Raw genomic sequence first — 16,669 nt, forward strand, 5'->3', positions numbered from 1 at the left:
GAAAATCCACTATGTGTTAATGGAATTAAAATTAACTTTTTTTTAAAAAAAAGATCACCCACATGAAGTGCAATGCAATATAATGTAATATAATGTAATTGTGCTGCCAACTAAGTGTTAACATTCAGAACTCAACTGAACAATTGTTTTCTTTCCTCTCCAGATGGTTTAAATAAAAAATTAAGGCTTTTGGGGGAGCAAGAGAAGAATCTAATTTTAGAGCTGAAGGAAAAGGAGTGCAAAGAAAGAGGCTTTGAATGCAACAGAAAAATCAATGCTTGGGATCTGCTTTATTATCTCACACAGATAGAAGAGATCAAGTATTTTGTTGATCAAGAGAAGCTGCGGGACTATTTCCCTATGGAAGCAGTTAAGCATGGCTTATTTAACATTTATCAGGAGCTGCTAGGACTGGCCTTCGAACCTGTTGAGGACTTTCATGCCTGGGAGAAGAGTGTAGAACTTTACACTGTGAAAGACCAGGACACTGGCGAAATCTTGGGCCAGTTTTATTTGGACTTGTATCCAAGGTAATTCTCAGACTCCTATCACTTTGAATGTTCAGGTAAATATTAAGAGCGATGAGAACAGTTGTCTGGCAAGAAAGAATATTGTGGATAGCAGGTAAAGCCTACAATGAATTATGTTGGTGTCAATAATTCTGGCTTCAGGTCAGTAACCCACAATGTTTTGTTTCAGGAAATATTCTGTCAAGGCGCCCGCTAATCTCTCAGAGACCACCCATGTCTAGTAAGCCACAGGGCAGGCACAGATCACATGAATAAAGTAAATCCCTCCAAAATTTAATCTTGGACATCTGTCCGAGCATGTGAGATGTATATTGTGAATAATTGCCAGCATGTATTAGGTTCTATGCATACATTTAAACTGTGTAAGCATGAAGCCGGCATTACCTGTACCCATTTAGGTGCTTTCATGTATTCTGTCCCATTCATGATCTGCCTCTCAATAGTAAGATTTTACCTGGCAACACTTCAGATCCTCATCAAATGCAAGATTGTTAGAATCCCATAAAGGTCTGGCATTGTATGACAAGCATCTTCAGTCCACTTGTATATCTCAATGTTCCAATTCAATTCAACAAATGAGATAAGTCCCCAGAGCAGGGTCTCTGAAGATAGTGGCATCCACTGTTGCAATTTTTTTAATCATCCATCTCTAGATCCGAGACTTGTGGGACACGAGATGGGGTACATCTGCACTAGTTTAAGCGGGTGTCATAAAACTGTACCTCAGATCTGTGACACCATTAAAACCAGATAATAGCAATTTTTTGTGAGCAGGTCCTTCCCGGTTCACTTTTTGTAATTAGCCTGACCAAATGCAAGAGGATGAATCTGTCTAGCTTACTGTTTTGGGCAACAAACAATGAAAGGCTTAAAAGAAAAAGACATCTTGGAAGGACCACAATTTTTATTTCTCCAAATCTCATCATCATGGAATGAGGTAGAGTGGACGGGAAGGACACAGCTCTAAGTATCCCCTCGCGGACATGACCCATATTAAGTCAACCAGGTTCCTAGATATTTCCAGATCTCTCATTTGTCGCTTCAAGCCTAAACCAGGACGTAGTGCCATCCACCTGTGTAACATTGCCCTCAGTGAAAACAAACAGATCAACTCCACTTTGTGCGTCTGCTAGAGAGGTCTCCACATTTATTAAGCAGGTTAAGCGTTGACGGCATTGCATGCAAATCTTCTTTTAAATACCCCATGCCATCATCAGCATATAATGACACATGATTTATGTCTCCAATAAATATTACCATTCCAATAAGTCTGCTACTGGTGTTTTCCCTCTCCCAATACCCTTTAGTAAAGCGGCCTATTCAACTATAGCAAGTGGTGCCTTAAGTACATCGCTCAACTCAGAAAAAAGCAGATAGGCTCCTTCCATGCAGTCCATGTAGTCTCAGATCTCTTCTACATATGGGAAAAACAGTTCTGGATATGAAGATTGTAGATAACTACTGAAAACCTTATTACTTGCCACTTGTGTGTGTTCAGTCTGCAGATGATCATTATTGATCTATAGTATACCATATCACAGAGTCTCCTTCCTTAGCACCCAGGCCAATATCCTGCCTTACCCGTCACCGTCTACATGGAGTGTTAACAAAATACAAGGACCACCCTATATGCCCATGAGAACCAGGGTGCTTCTGATGTACTGTAACAGATAGGACTCATTCATAGAAATACCTCTATATGTGATTCCGAGATATTAACTGTACTTAGTTCTTTCACTCAATATTACATGACAAAAACATATTTAGACAAGAGAATCCATATCCATGAATACATATTTATATATCATCCTTTCCACAAAAACGCTGGGCCCAGCGTTTTTGTGGAAAAGATGATGTATTTGCGAGTCCTTCATCGCGTGCTGGGATCACCCGCTGTGTTGTGAGCGGTAGCCGTGACGGAGATTGGAGACGATATATATATATATGTGCGTGTGTGTGTATGTATGTGTGTATATATATAAAAAACATGGAGATTACAAGCCCCGGTTGTACAGTTATTCAATTTAATTTGCCATTTTCTTCTTTGGTAAAATTAATGGATTGTCTTGTCTAAACATGTTTGTTTTTCATGCAATATTGAGTGAATGAACTAAGTATGGTTAATATCTAGGAATCACTCGTAGAAGTATTTCTATGACGAGTCATCAGTTACAGTGCACCTTCTCCATTAAGTCACTATGGGATTTATAGAAAAACCTAACTAATGGTGTGTATTTTTTCCCAGCTTACGTTTAAGAACTGCAAGAACTTAATACTTTCAGACTGGTTCACTAAGGTCCTCTTTAGTTCAGTAATCTCTCCCTCTGTGTGATACCAGATACTATTTGCTGAGGAACCCTATGAATCCTGACAGGGCAGGTACCACTCATCGCCACTTTCTAGGCATCCCATTGCAGCCCCCTCAAAGACACCATCTCCTTGTTCTGATTTGTGTTATTTTTGAGTTCCATTGAAAGGTAAATCCCCCATGTGAGTGATGTGGTGGTGAATAAAAAGAAAAAGTTGGAATTCGGAAAATACTCCCATCATTTATCCATCTTGTGAGTTTGTTGAACTCGTGCACGCATCCTCCTAGTCAGCTTGGTGCCAGTACTACGGTACTAACCTTGAGGGGAGATTCATCAAAGCTCTGCATCGCGCAACAAGACAGACCACACCAAATTTTGACTTAGCAAAAAAGGTCACTTTATTAGGACAGGTAACTAAGAACCACTTATTGAGACAATGTAAATATTATCAAATTGCTTCCCAAACATTTTTGCCACAAACAATTCCAAAAATACCCCAACCAAAATTTACCATAAATTACCCCATGTACTGCCCCAATGGCATCATTTCCTTTTTGACCATTTTGGTTTACCTGTCCAGCTTTTCCTCCACCCTCCCCCCGCCCCAGAGGGAAGGATAAGCCCGCTCCAGACTATCCAAACCCTCAAAAAACCGCCACCCAGGAAAACCCAAAGAGTTTTCCTGGCCTACCCCCAAAAACAAAATTGCTCAAAAAACAACATACTCTACTTTAAAAGATGATCACACCAAAGATTCTCATTCCAAAAACCCGCCAGCAAGTCCCGTAATTCCATCATATAGTAGGCTTGACCTAACTGGGATAAATGAACCCCATCCTCCTGAAAAAGATGATACTCGACACTGGTAATGTTATCATGAGACAAAACCTGAATACCCATTGCATTGCAAAAAATCTTCATCGCACGGTTTAATTTTTTGCGAGCTTTTTCCATGGCTGAATGATTGCGGGCCCCCCTCCACTGTTGTCTATAAATAAATTCGGTCCACACCAGAGACGTACCCACCCAATTGTTCTTGATGACTGCTAGATCCAATTGCATTTGTTTCAAGAGCGATAACCCAGATAAAGGTACAAGATCATTCTCACCTAAATGTATGATTAACAAGTCTGGAAAACCTCTATCAGTTGATAATTCAGATAGCGTAGAAAACAACTTGCTCCACCTCATCCCACCGTTACCCTTCCATAGAACTTCGTGGCCTTTGCTAGGAAGTCCGAGCGACCTGCCGTAGATCTGACGTTCTGCAAAAACAGCAGACCACTTGACGAAGGAATGACCTATGATCCAAGTACGCATTTTTGAGGAAAAAGAATTGATGGCACGACCTAGGTAGAAAAGTAAAAATTAGCCTGTATCAAAGCAAACGGATAAGCCATCATAGTCTGACATAACGAGAACAACATGCAGACTTCCACCTACCAATCCTCTTAATGTCCTCCCAGTCCCAGCCCAATTTAGCCGCTTCCGTAGCTGCCCCGATCCTAAATGAGTGAGTCCCAAAAAGTAAGGGGTCCCTCCCAATCCTCTTCAAGGATTTGCGTAAAACAGCCAATAAATGAGCATCAGTAATTTTTGACCCATCTTGATGCAAAAATATGGGCCCATGTATGAAATCAGGGGAACCTACAAATGAATCCCATTCCCAAATAGGACAACATCCTTGAACCCCACTCCCACTCAACTTAACCCAAACACCTTTACCCAACTGGTCAGTTTTAGACTTTTTCAAAAATAACTTGATTGACACCCCACGTTGAAAATCAATTTCACTGGACCGAATCCCCATTTGTCCTCGCAGCCCCAATAATTCTGAAACCCGAAAGGCACCAAAAAACAACCAAATCATACATAGACGAAAGCGCGACACTTCCCAAAGGTCATAACAACAAAAAGGCAATTGAACTAGTAACTGCTGTAACAATCCAAAAGTAATAGGTTCTCGTAAAGGCCCGGACTGTGTCCGCTCCCTGCTCAAACCTTTGAGCATCCGCCGCAACAAAACATCCCCAACTAAATCTTGACCCCACCATAGCTGACCATAAAAAGAAATCCCAGCCAATTTGCCAGAAATGGTTGTGTGTGATAAACCTTTATTGACTAAAGATAAAACAAACTGTAACATACAAAACTTGGAATCCAATAAAGGACCTTCAAAACAGTGTGATCTCATAAAAGTTAAAAATTCAGACCAAGCCTGCAGATAAGTGCGTCTAGTAGCAGGGGCTATCGATTTCTCGACCAAATCGATGATTCTCATTCCCCCAGCACCCAGATGTCTTGCGGGATTGTAGTTTTGTAGGTGTCTGCACCAGGCGCCAAGTTGCGGAATTTCTGCCAATTAGAACGAGACAAGGCGTCTGCAATTGAATTATTGACACCTGGAATGTGCTTTGCACGAAAAACAATATTGCATTTTAAGCTGAGTAACATGAAAAAACGCAAAAGCCTCAACACCCTTAGATCTTTGGCCTTCTGATTATTTATGAGCTGAACCACAGCCATGTTATCAATGTGGAACATTACACATCTGTTACTGAATTCCACACCCCAAACCATCAGGGCCACAATTAATGGAAACAACTCAAGGAAAGCAATACTGCGCCCTTGTGATAACCAATGGCGTGGCCATGCCTCCGCACACCAACGACCCTCCCAAAAAAGACCAAAACCGTGTGCTCCAGAGGCATCCGAAAAAATCTGTATCTGCCAAATAGTATTGTCACCAAGAAAATATAAAGAAACTCCATTGAAATATGACAAAAAGGTTAACCACACCCGAAGATCTTCCTTGATGGCTTTGGTAAGACGAATTCTGTGGTGAGGAAGATAGGCTCCGGACATCGCAAAACCCAACCTTCTGCAAAAAGTCCTGCCTGCCCTAACAACCCGACAAGCAAAATTCAGATAGCCCAAAAGCCGTTGGACTTGCCGAAGCTCAATCTTATCCTTACCAAGAACCTCCAAAAGAAAAGACCTGATCTCTTCTACCTTTGCAGTTGGCAAACTAGCATCATAGTTACCGTGTCTATCTCTATGCCCAGAAATACGAGCTTAGTGCAAGGACCTTCCGTTTTTTCAGGAGCCAGCGGAACACCAAACTCCTCAGCCAAGTCCTGAAAGAATTTGAGACCTTTAAGACATTGTTTTAGTTGTGCATCGCCAATGAACATAAAATCGTCCAAGTAATGACAGACATGTGTGTGGCCACTCCTCACCGAAAAACACCATTGTAGGAACGTGCTAAACGTTTCAAACAAGGCACAAGACACTGAGCACCCCATAGGAAGTACTTTGTCAACGTAAAAAGCTCCATTAAAAAACATACCTAGCAAATCAAAATCCGATGGATGGATAGGAAGTAAACGGAAGGCCGATTGAATATCACATTTTGCTAATTCTGCACCAACCCCTACCTCCCGTACCAATCTCAAAGCGTCATCCACGGACGCATAAGAGACATTGGAATCCTCAGGGGAAATGAAATCGTTAATAGATTGGCCTTCCGGCCATGACAGGTGTAAAATCATTCTGAACTCACCAACCCGTTTTTTAGGGACTACCCCCAACGGAGATATTATCAAATTCTCCAAGGGGCATTGAATAAAAGGCCCAGCTACACGACCAGCTTGAATTTCAGCCTCCAATTTCCGTTGCACCACTTGAGGCAGTTCCTTAGCAGATTTTAGATTGTCAGCCCAACGGTGATCACGAGGCCCTTGGTAGCCAATGCGAAAACCTTCTTTAAAACCCCAAAACAGTTTGGACGCAGCTTCATAATCAGGATAAACTTCCAACCAAGGCAGCAAACGCATCAGATTAATTGGGGTATGAGCCCTTTGACATAAGTTGAGGGAATCCCCCTCCACCCCTTGGAAAACTCCCTGAACCCCCTTGAGGCTGTTTAGCGAAGCATTGGGTGATGGCATGTCTACCGCCACATTGGGAGCACTCGTGTTTGAACCTACAGAATTGCCTAGTGCATGAGCCCCGGTTAAAATTCCAGCAGGCCCCTGGTATCGGCAAGTGACCCCTTCCTGTAACCCCCGCCCCAACTGGAGCGGGGCGAGGCAGAAAGGGCCGATATATAATCGGCAGACCACTTGCAGTGTGCGTTGACGCAACCGGCTGAGCAGAGGACATCCACTGCAGCCAAAGCTCTTGATCTACTTCACCCCACGGTTTATCTTTAAACATACTGATCCTCGCCCTAAATTCTTCATCATAATTAAGCCATGCATAGCCCCCAAACTGCAAATGTGCCTTACGAATGGTGTCCATGTATTTAAACAATGAAATAGCCCTGTCCGGATACCTCTCACAATACACGCTAGCAAATATCAAAAAAGCTGCAGTCCAATTTTCTATAGACTTTGGGACCCTGGGCCGCCTAGAAAGTTCCCACTCCTCCTCCTTGGACCCCTCTCTGGCTTGAATATCCCTATGAAGGAGTTTAAAAATATCGACAAATTCATGAAGCCAAATCTTATTCTTGGTGTTAACTGACAGATGTATGCCTAATGGCATGGCAAGACCCATATAAGGAAGCTTCTGCCGAGTCCCAGCAGTAGCCTTCACCTGACTTGAACCAGCAGGACCAACCTCAGCAACCCCACTACCCAAAGAAGACCTTTTGCTGGATCTATCCGCATTACCTGAAATAGATGTTCGAAAAGCCTTGTCCCTTGTATCCCCACCAAAACCAACCCCCAACACCTTAGATGTATTTGACTCGTCCACCCCCACCGAGCCCGGCAAAATTTTGCCTACCCAAGGTTGTGACCAAGCAGCCCACCAATGAGGCTTACCTGACGTTAGTTGTGCAGCACGCTTCTGAAATTCCCGAGGATCATCACGACGCTGATAATCGCGATGCCGCTCTTGGTCCGACGTGAAATCCGCACTTGACTTCTGTAAGACACTAGCAGAATTGGTTGCCCCCGCACCCGTTGAAGGCACGAAAGGAACATGTTCGGAACAACAATCATTACCCCCACAATCCTTTTCTGGAAAAACATCTTCAGTACCATCAAAATAACCCAGACCTTGAATACCCTGCACCTCTGAAGATTCACAAACATCCTTGCTTGTACTTGGCATTTCGCCATCACCCACCCCACCATCGTAAAACTCCCAATTGGTCACAGGCCTCCGATTAGAGAGCCCGGCCGCTATATTAAGATCCGCACCTGATCCGCTTGATGAAAATGACACGTTACCAAAAGGCGAAACCTGTTTCTGAATTGCTTTTCGAGGAAAAACTTGAGCTGCCTGCTGGACTGAATAACCTACCGCCTCCTCGCCGCTCGTGCCAGAATGCGATAACTTACCATGACCAGAGACATGATTACAAGCATCCGCCTCCGAAGAGTCAGGAACAGCATGCTCAACCCAAATCCATTGACCACGTTGAGGACCAAAAGGAGAATCAAAATCCACCTGCGGGTGACAAGGAGGGGGGCGAGAAGCCGGGAAAATGGAGACAATGTCTGAAGAGTTAATAACAGTATCTTCTTGTAAAGGCCCAGCATCTTCCGATGACCTCTGTACCACCGTAGCCACATTCTCTGACACATCTTCACCCAAAGGGAGACAAGAAGGAGTAACTTGCCCCAAGCCAACTGCTGATGTGAGAGCATACACACCTTTGGACCCAGGGGGGCCCCTAGGTAAAGGGGACACCCCAGAAACTGAAAAACGCTTACCGAAATAAGTTCCCTTCGCTCGGCGTCCCCCACAAGCCTCAGAAGGGATAGAAAAAGATGACCTGTCTAGACAAACCTCCTCCTCCCCAGCACTATCGCTAGGATAGTCCACCAAAGCTGCAGAGCGTCCCAATGACAAAACAGGAGGAGCAATGTCAATATTATGCCCAGAAAAGTAACCGGGTCTGTTCAAAAAATACTCTGCGCCCCTCAAAGACGCCCGTTTTGCAGGAGAAGGGGACTCAATAAACATAATGTCAGCACCCTCACTAGACATTCCCCTCCCCTTCCCACCTATACCTCTGCGTGATGATGCAGGCAGGCTTCTAGAAACCGCGCCTCCCCTGGCGCTGACTCGACGACGAGCTCGTCCCACCCGAGTCACAGAGACCTCCCCGGACTCCCTCACCGTGACTGCTGGTGCAGAGGCGCAGCGCGCTGTCAGGAGCCGGGAATGGGAGCTCAAACGAGCAGGCCTGCCGCGTGGATCCTTAGCTGAAAAAGGGGCGAGCTCACCTCTGGTGGCCATCTCCTGCACACGTCCTTTGACAGGAAGACAAGCTGCCATTGCGTCGCTCACACCTTTCGCCGCCACTCTCTTCGGGCGCCTCACAGCTGAAGACATTAAGTCAGGAACACCAGGGGCCAGTAAGTCCACCCGGCCTGCCTCATACAGAACACGGAGCGCATTCTGAACAGCTGGGTCGTCAGCCATGACCAGCTTCTTTAGTTAAATGCAAATTAAATAAATAATGAGGCAAAAAACGGCACAAAAAACGACCGTCTCTCTGCCTCAGCGCTCGTTTCCCGCCTAAACGCCTTTCCAACGGTGAAAACCTAAGCCCCGCCCCCTACCTAACTCGTGATTCGCTGCGTGGTCTGTACCATCGCGCGAACCTTCCCAGGGGGACACCCGGCTCGCGCCGCGGTCCCCCCGGGTCCCATGGAACATCTTTAAAGTCTTCAGACCGAATCATGAGAGCAGCCAGGGCTCAGTATTGTCAACAATTTAGGAATGAAAACAAAATCAGCCATAGTAGGAGAATAAACATTCAGAATAAACATTCAGCTCAGTTCCTGTCCATATGATTTCCCATACACCAAAACCTATATGGCTATATAACCATCTCATGGTGTTAAAAGCGACTTCCCCGTTAACCACATAGGTACCTCTGATGCATACGTGGAGCATGAGGAAAAGAACACTTGGCGCTGCCGGTCCTCTGCTAATTTAGAGTGATCTGCTTCATTCCATCGAGCTTCCTATAGGATACAGATGTACAGATTATCTTCTGAGGTAGGATAGAACTCTTTATCTCTCAGTGTATGTTTTTTAAACTAAGTACATTCTATATCATTCTTGGGTATTCAGCCGTATATCAAACACAGGAGCTCCAGCAAGGATACATCTCTCTCATGCATTAGTATTACCTTTTCTGATTATATTATACCATCGATCCAGCCAGTTCCGCGCTGTATATTTTGTTCACTGTATCTAGTGAATTAAAAAACTTAAATTTCTATTTTTTATGAATTTCATGTTTGCCGTAAAAAGGAACATGTATCTACGATCATTTTTTTCAGAGCCTGAATTTCATGGCATCAAATGATTTAAGTTGCTTCTATACCATTTCAGTTTAATCCGGAAACACTGTGCAACTCTAAAATTGCACTTCAGCCCCCTCTTGTGCTTGTTGTCATATAACATCACAGTCATGAAGATTCAGAAAGCATGGGCATAATGCTCTCTTTGGGTCTCAGCGGAGGTACAAGTGCCCAGTACGCTCTTTCCAGTGAAAGAAATTAGAGAGACCTACAGACCTTATAGGAATAGGTGCACCTTCTGCTCTCTGACTAAGACCTATACATTGGGAACTGTTGCACCTTCACTGTGGTTTCCAATGTGTGAGTAGGATCCTGGAGCTTAATAATTGTGCATGGCCGAGCATCCTCGCGGTCTGCGCCGTGCTGGTTTATCTGCAATTGTTGTCCCCTGAATGTTAAGCTGACTCCATGAGTTACAGATAAGGGGAGTGGACAGGTCTTTTGAACTGCTATTTTCAAGATGGTAATCTGTTCTAAAATCTCTGCCTGAAAGCCACAATCTAAGATGAAGTAGAGCCTTTTTCTCGGATGTCGGTTCCTGTTTCTATAGTATTTGGAGTAATTTATGATCGATGGATGCAGTGCAACACATTCTTTATCTTATTTTTCAGCCTGTTCACCGTCCTGTTGCTACTATTTGTGTTCCTGATTTTGGCATCTTATTGTTAGAAGTTGCTTTACATCTCCTTCTGGATGTCTTGGCCTGACTCCTTCTTTCATGATATTAGGGAGAGATTGGTGTCTTCGTATTTGCTTCTGCATTGGTCATCACCTTCAAGCAGGACCAATGAGGGTTTTTGCTTTCTGTGGCTTTCCCCTCCTAACTAGGATCCTCTAATCTAGAAATCGGATACTTTTCATGTGAAGTGTTCTGTGACTGGTGGCACTGTGGCTACTGGGAGCAGTCATATTTTCCTCGGGCATTCAAGAACAAAACAGAACAGACTTTTTCAGTGTTCCGACCTTGTAAGATGGTGACAGTCGCATCTTCTGTCATCTTTGTACGTTTGGCCTCATTTTTAAGATCAGATTGAATGTTTTCTGTTGGTATAAAGTACATTTTAATTTTGAGTGAGACTCGTGAAACATTATTGGCACCAAATAATGCCAAGACAGAGGGTTCCTGATGAGTTCCTGATGAAATTCAAGACGCCACGTCGACTCCCTCTCAGAAGATTTTGGCACTTTGATATATTGTAAAGTTTTCTTGGCTGGCACCGCCTTCTTAGTTTTATATTTTCTCATGCTAAAGACGTCCTCTTATTCTTCCATTGTTCTGAAAATATCAAATCCAAGGGACACCCCCATAGGCCTAGAGATGGCAACCAGATGACAATAGAGATCTTTATGGTTCAACTAACAGGATTACATTCATAAAGTTCTGTTTACGAGGATGACATTCGTATATAAATATGCACTGTAGCCAATTCACTGTTGATCCTCCGTGAATTCAACTACTGTCTGCGGCTCGGGTTGGAAAGTAAGGCGGGGGTTCCATTATAGCGAATGGCTTCAGGAGAGGCCCCAGTGCAGGCATGAAGGTTTACATTGGCTTCATCTGCCCAGTGGAAAATGAGTGTGCATTGATTTCCAATACATGCAGACACACATTAGTAATTAGAGGTCACAGTCCGGGACCTGTATCAACTCCACTGAGCAAATAGGGGCTACTTTTAAGAGGGGCTATCTCTTGCGCAGCCAGGTGCTGGCTCCCTCTTTGCTTATGATAAACCTACTGCACTGGGATTGGCACAAAACAGAATTTAGGACAATAGGCTGAAAGCTGTGCTCAGCCCACAATAGAACACAAACGCAGCAGGGTCTCTGTTTGCATTAGTATCCGTGCATGCGTACTCTACGTACTCATCTGCCAGATAGCATTGGAGGAGTGGAAATCCCCCTTCCCCAGTAGGCGCCGTAGCTAACAGACCCACATGGAGCCTCTGTCCAGCATTGTCAACATAGAGTAGCCTGGGTTCTCTTTCCTTAGTGACTGTAGGGTGGAAGGCAATCCATTGAACATGGAGACAAGGGTCCTATGATGCCAGTCCCTAGTAGATGAGGGCGTATTGTTACTGAGCAGTGATTGGCCTTCCCTCTCAGGGTAACTCCGTAGTCCGATGGCGTTGAGGATCAGGATATGCGGCAGAATAATTAATGAGACTAGAGAGTCAGCAGGGCTAGCTGCTCACAGCCAGCCTCTAGCCAGTGCCTCAGCGGAAGAGAAGATGTTAAGTAGATAAAAGGCCACTTCTTGTGTGCTGCATATTTATAGCTTGCAAAGAAGAAATGGCAGCGTGTCCATTGAAGTTTTATTGTAATTAGAAATGCAAACGTGTGTTTTGACTGCATTGGAAAATTAAAATCACCTGTTTTTTAAAGTTATTCTCCTTTTAGGAAACCTTGAGCTCATTATTCTACATGCATCACATTTATGAGCAAGGCGCTTATATTTTGGTTTTTTGCTGCAGGGAAGGAAAGTACGGTCATGCTGCGTGCTTTGGGCTGCAACCAGGCTGTCTTCTTCCTAGTGGGGAAAGAATGATGTCCATAGCTGCATTGGTGACCAACTTTACTCAGCCGGCGGCAGATCGCCCTTCCTTGTTAAGGCATGATGAGGTTAAGACCTTCTTTCACGAGTTCGGCCATGTTATGCACCAGATCTGTGCACAAGTCAGTATATTTATATTTTTCTCTTTTTGAGTAATTTTATTGTGGATGCAGGTGTAATTCATATATAGGTAGAGAACGTTTAAGATGTAGATATAGTTCAGTTGTTAAAAGGAGTTCATGTTTGAAGTTAAAGATTAAAAGATATATAGATTTCTCGGTCTTATAGACCTTTGCTTGCACTTCTTAAAAATCTATTTCATTTCTTGATTGAAAATACAGCCTAATGCCTGGCCTTATAGTTTCAACCACTGATGTGACCCCCTTTTTTTTTTTGGTGGGGGTGGTGGCGGGGACCTCGCTCACTAGATTTCCTTAACCCCAAAAGGATCTTCTGGCTACATGGATCGATTGTACTTAATTTAGAATGGCGGTGATAACAATTCAGCAGACCTGCAAGAAAGCACTTTCTCTTTCGGGGGTAAAAATAAGCAGCCCCACCCCTTGAACAGGGGCTCTTAACCTTTTGACTTCTATAGACCGGACTTAATCATTACAGGAACCCGGGGACACCCACTGAATTATTACTGGAATCCGGGGAACCCCCTTCCCCAATGACTCACTACTGGAAGCTACAGACCACAGCCCATGCATGTGCTAAGATTTGAGCAGAAAAAATAAGCAAAAAATACAGACTTATTCTTTCGTCGACCAAATACACATATGATTAAATATTTATTTAATCCACAATTTTTTTTAACAAATATCACATTTTTTATTTTAATGGGAAGGATTGACATTTTCTAAATTCAATTGAGACCTCTCTTTATTCATACTATATTCTGTTTCATACACTTGCACTGCTCCCAGGATTCAATCTGAGAATACGAACGTAACTTTTAGCCTCCAATTTCAAATTCCATCACGTTCACAGAAGATTTAAACATTTTAAATTTTACATTTTGTTTCTCTTTTTATATGCACTATATTAATCTGTTCATATTATTTCATTTCCTAAACAGTCGCGGAACCCTGGAATATGCTTTGTAGAACCCCAGGGGTCCCTGGACAGCAGGTTAAGAACCATTGGTTTAGACCATCCTACTTGCCCTAGGACATTGTATCAGTAATCTGTTAGCTGTCTAGTCATGTACTACCCCCCCACCCCCCTTGTATACCTGCTGTGGTGGACCTTTAGATAGGTGTCCCAACAGACCGCATGTCCCCTAGAATCTAGTAAAGGCCCCTCATAAGAACCCTCTGTTTTCAAGAATCAGCTGAAGACAATTCATTCATCTGACGTATTCAAGAACCTTTAGTATCTGCTACATTAAAGACCCTGTTCCTGTGGAAACTAGAGATTTTAGTGAGGACATCTTGCATGAAAGTTTTTACCTTATAGCCCCAGCCATTATTAACAGCCAGCAGAACATTCCTCTGCAGGTTAAGCAGTGAACAGCAGAAGACCTGGCAATTTTGCGAACACAACTTCTGTCAGCTTTGTATGAATAAAGCAAGAACTCATTCCTTTTTAGGCCTAATACAGACTTATGCGAAGAGAACGCACTCATATAGACCACGTTAATAAATATCACAGTTGGTAACACACACATATATATATTTTTTATATACATCATAAAGCATGTAGGAGAGTGCTGCACACCATACTGTTCTTCTCCTTTGTAATATCAGTGGGATAAAAAGCAGTCCATTTCACATGAGTACATGCAAAACTGACCGGCTTCTGCATATTTCAGGTGAAGTGTAAAAGAGATAGGTTTACATGTTCTAAACTTTTAGTTTCTTTTAGCAAGCTAAGCCTCCTGTGCATGGGCTTTTAATGGTGAAGAGTTGCAATTTTTTTCTTGACCACTGAGCAAAGCAAATAGTGACAAATTAAATAATCCTAACCAGTGGTACTTTTGTCCTCATTTGGGTGCCATGGACGAGGGGCCTCTTGAGTCCCAATGACACATTGCACATGCAAGACCATACCTTAGGCACACTTTAGAGTGCCTCACTAAGAAAATAAATTGATTAAAATGGTATAGTTACTGACTGCTTGAAGATAATGATACTACTTGCCATCTGCAAGGAAGGTCGGGAATATCTACCTCAGAACGATATACAAATTGCATTGCTAGACTAAACAGGGAAAGTACTTGCTAAAAGTTGATTGCAGCATCTTCTTGCTTGAGTTGTTGAGATTTACATTATATCCCTAGAGAAATCCGGTTAAAGAAATCCAGATGTAATAGATAAGATATTTGCAGTAAATTGAATACTAAATAAATATTTCACTTGTGAAAAGACAACTGGTTTACATAGTCTTCATTGCTTATAGAGCATACAGAACAGACGGAGTGGATTGTAAGACATTTTTGATTAAGATGGCAACTTTCAATATACCGACTCCTGTTCTACAGCTGATAATACATACGAACACTTGTTGTCAAGTGCTTATAGTGGCAGATATGAGATTATCATTGAGAACCAATAAGAATGCATAGGAGTGGATTCTTCCTGTTCTCTATTTTTGTAACTTCCCAAAAGGTTAGAAAGAATCTACGTTAATAAGTGTGTTTCAAATAAATAAATAAGGTCATATAATTTAGTTTAGCCCCTATCAGACTCTAGCTTGGTCTAGATTCTTTATAGGAATTTTCTTATTGACTTTAATATATATATTTTTGAATACCAAAATAGTAGTCTTCTCAAATACACAACTGAAATTCACATATACATTTGGTGTTAATATCTTGGAGCCAGTGAAAGGTTATGCATATATGTGGTTTCTGTTAATTTAAAATATATCTAGTAAAATATATATAAGCAGAACAATAATTTTACAGAAGTGTCTCTCAAGAGAGCAGAAAGTGAAAGGTTTATAAGTTTACAGGGAAAAACATATTTTCCATCTCTTGAAGGTATATGGTGCCAATGTTCTGCCAAGTCCCCTTAAGTGTCCAAAATTCCCCACATAGCTGTTTTCAATTCTTTTCCTAAAATGTTGCTTTCTCCGAGAAAGAATGTTTAACTGGCAGGTCTTAGATTAGAGCTGGATCTGTAAAGTGTCTATTACAAGCTTCATGTGCTATGTAATAAGGTGGAATTAAAGAATATATATATACACTGTTTCCAACTCTACTTTTAAGAATTTATATTCAAAGAGATCTCCAGACCAGCTCAGGTGTTCCTCCGTTCTAGTTAAAAATGTTATCTACATGCAGCTAAATATGAACTTAGTTATAGCTACGAGGAAAAACCACAGCAAGTGGGGTGTTAGTCAGCACGAGCACACAACCAGATGGCCTAACTAATAGTACTGTCGATCTGACCACAATTATAGCAGAATCTAATCTTAATTGACACTATAGTGGATTCCACTTTTAAGCAATTGAAAAGTCTAATGGGTAAACAGTTTAATCATATTTTTAAACGTTTGGACAGATTGGAAAGTCTGGTGAAGAAAGAAGATACCAAAAGGAAAGGGACTATCATTATTGATCAAATTAGGGGTGAACGGCTATTGAAAGACATTGGAGGCAATTAACAAAGGCATCGTAGGGGGAAGCGGCAAATGTATTATACCTGGTGTAGATAATATATGTGAAAAGTGCAATGGTAATAAGAAGAGCTTGCCTTGCAATTCCATGCTTAGCACTCCGGTTGGTACATTGCCCTTGTTAAATGTACCTGTGGTAAATAAATCTCCCTGTCACACCTCACTGCCAATAGTAGCCCTTCCTACCCCACCTGCGACAGCACCCATAAAATCACCGCCATACCCAAATAATGAGCCTATTTTTGTTACTCGGGCTAAAAAACATGCCGATGCTGTACTCAACCTGCCGCCTGAAGCATGTCCTTATGTTTTAGTTTTAACTGG

At 42.6% G+C, this 16,669-nt stretch overlaps 1 protein-coding gene across 1 annotated transcript in view; it reads left to right on the forward strand.

Moving 5' to 3' along the window:
• The window catches only part of NLN (neurolysin), a 218,432-nt gene that overhangs the window by 124,880 nt on the left and 76,883 nt on the right, over nt 1-16,669 (forward strand). Inside the window, exons 8-9 of the mRNA XM_085631838.1 lie at nt 164-530; nt 12,642-12,843. Coding sequence (XP_085487964.1) covers nt 164-530; nt 12,642-12,843 — 569 coding nt within the window. The remainder of the gene's footprint in view (nt 1-163; nt 531-12,641; nt 12,844-16,669) is intronic.

This window comes from Triturus cristatus, chromosome 2_1, assembly GCF_964204655.1.
Source record: "Triturus cristatus chromosome 2_1, aTriCri1.1, whole genome shotgun sequence".
Classification (NCBI taxonomy): Eukaryota; Metazoa; Chordata; class Amphibia; order Caudata; family Salamandridae; genus Triturus; species Triturus cristatus.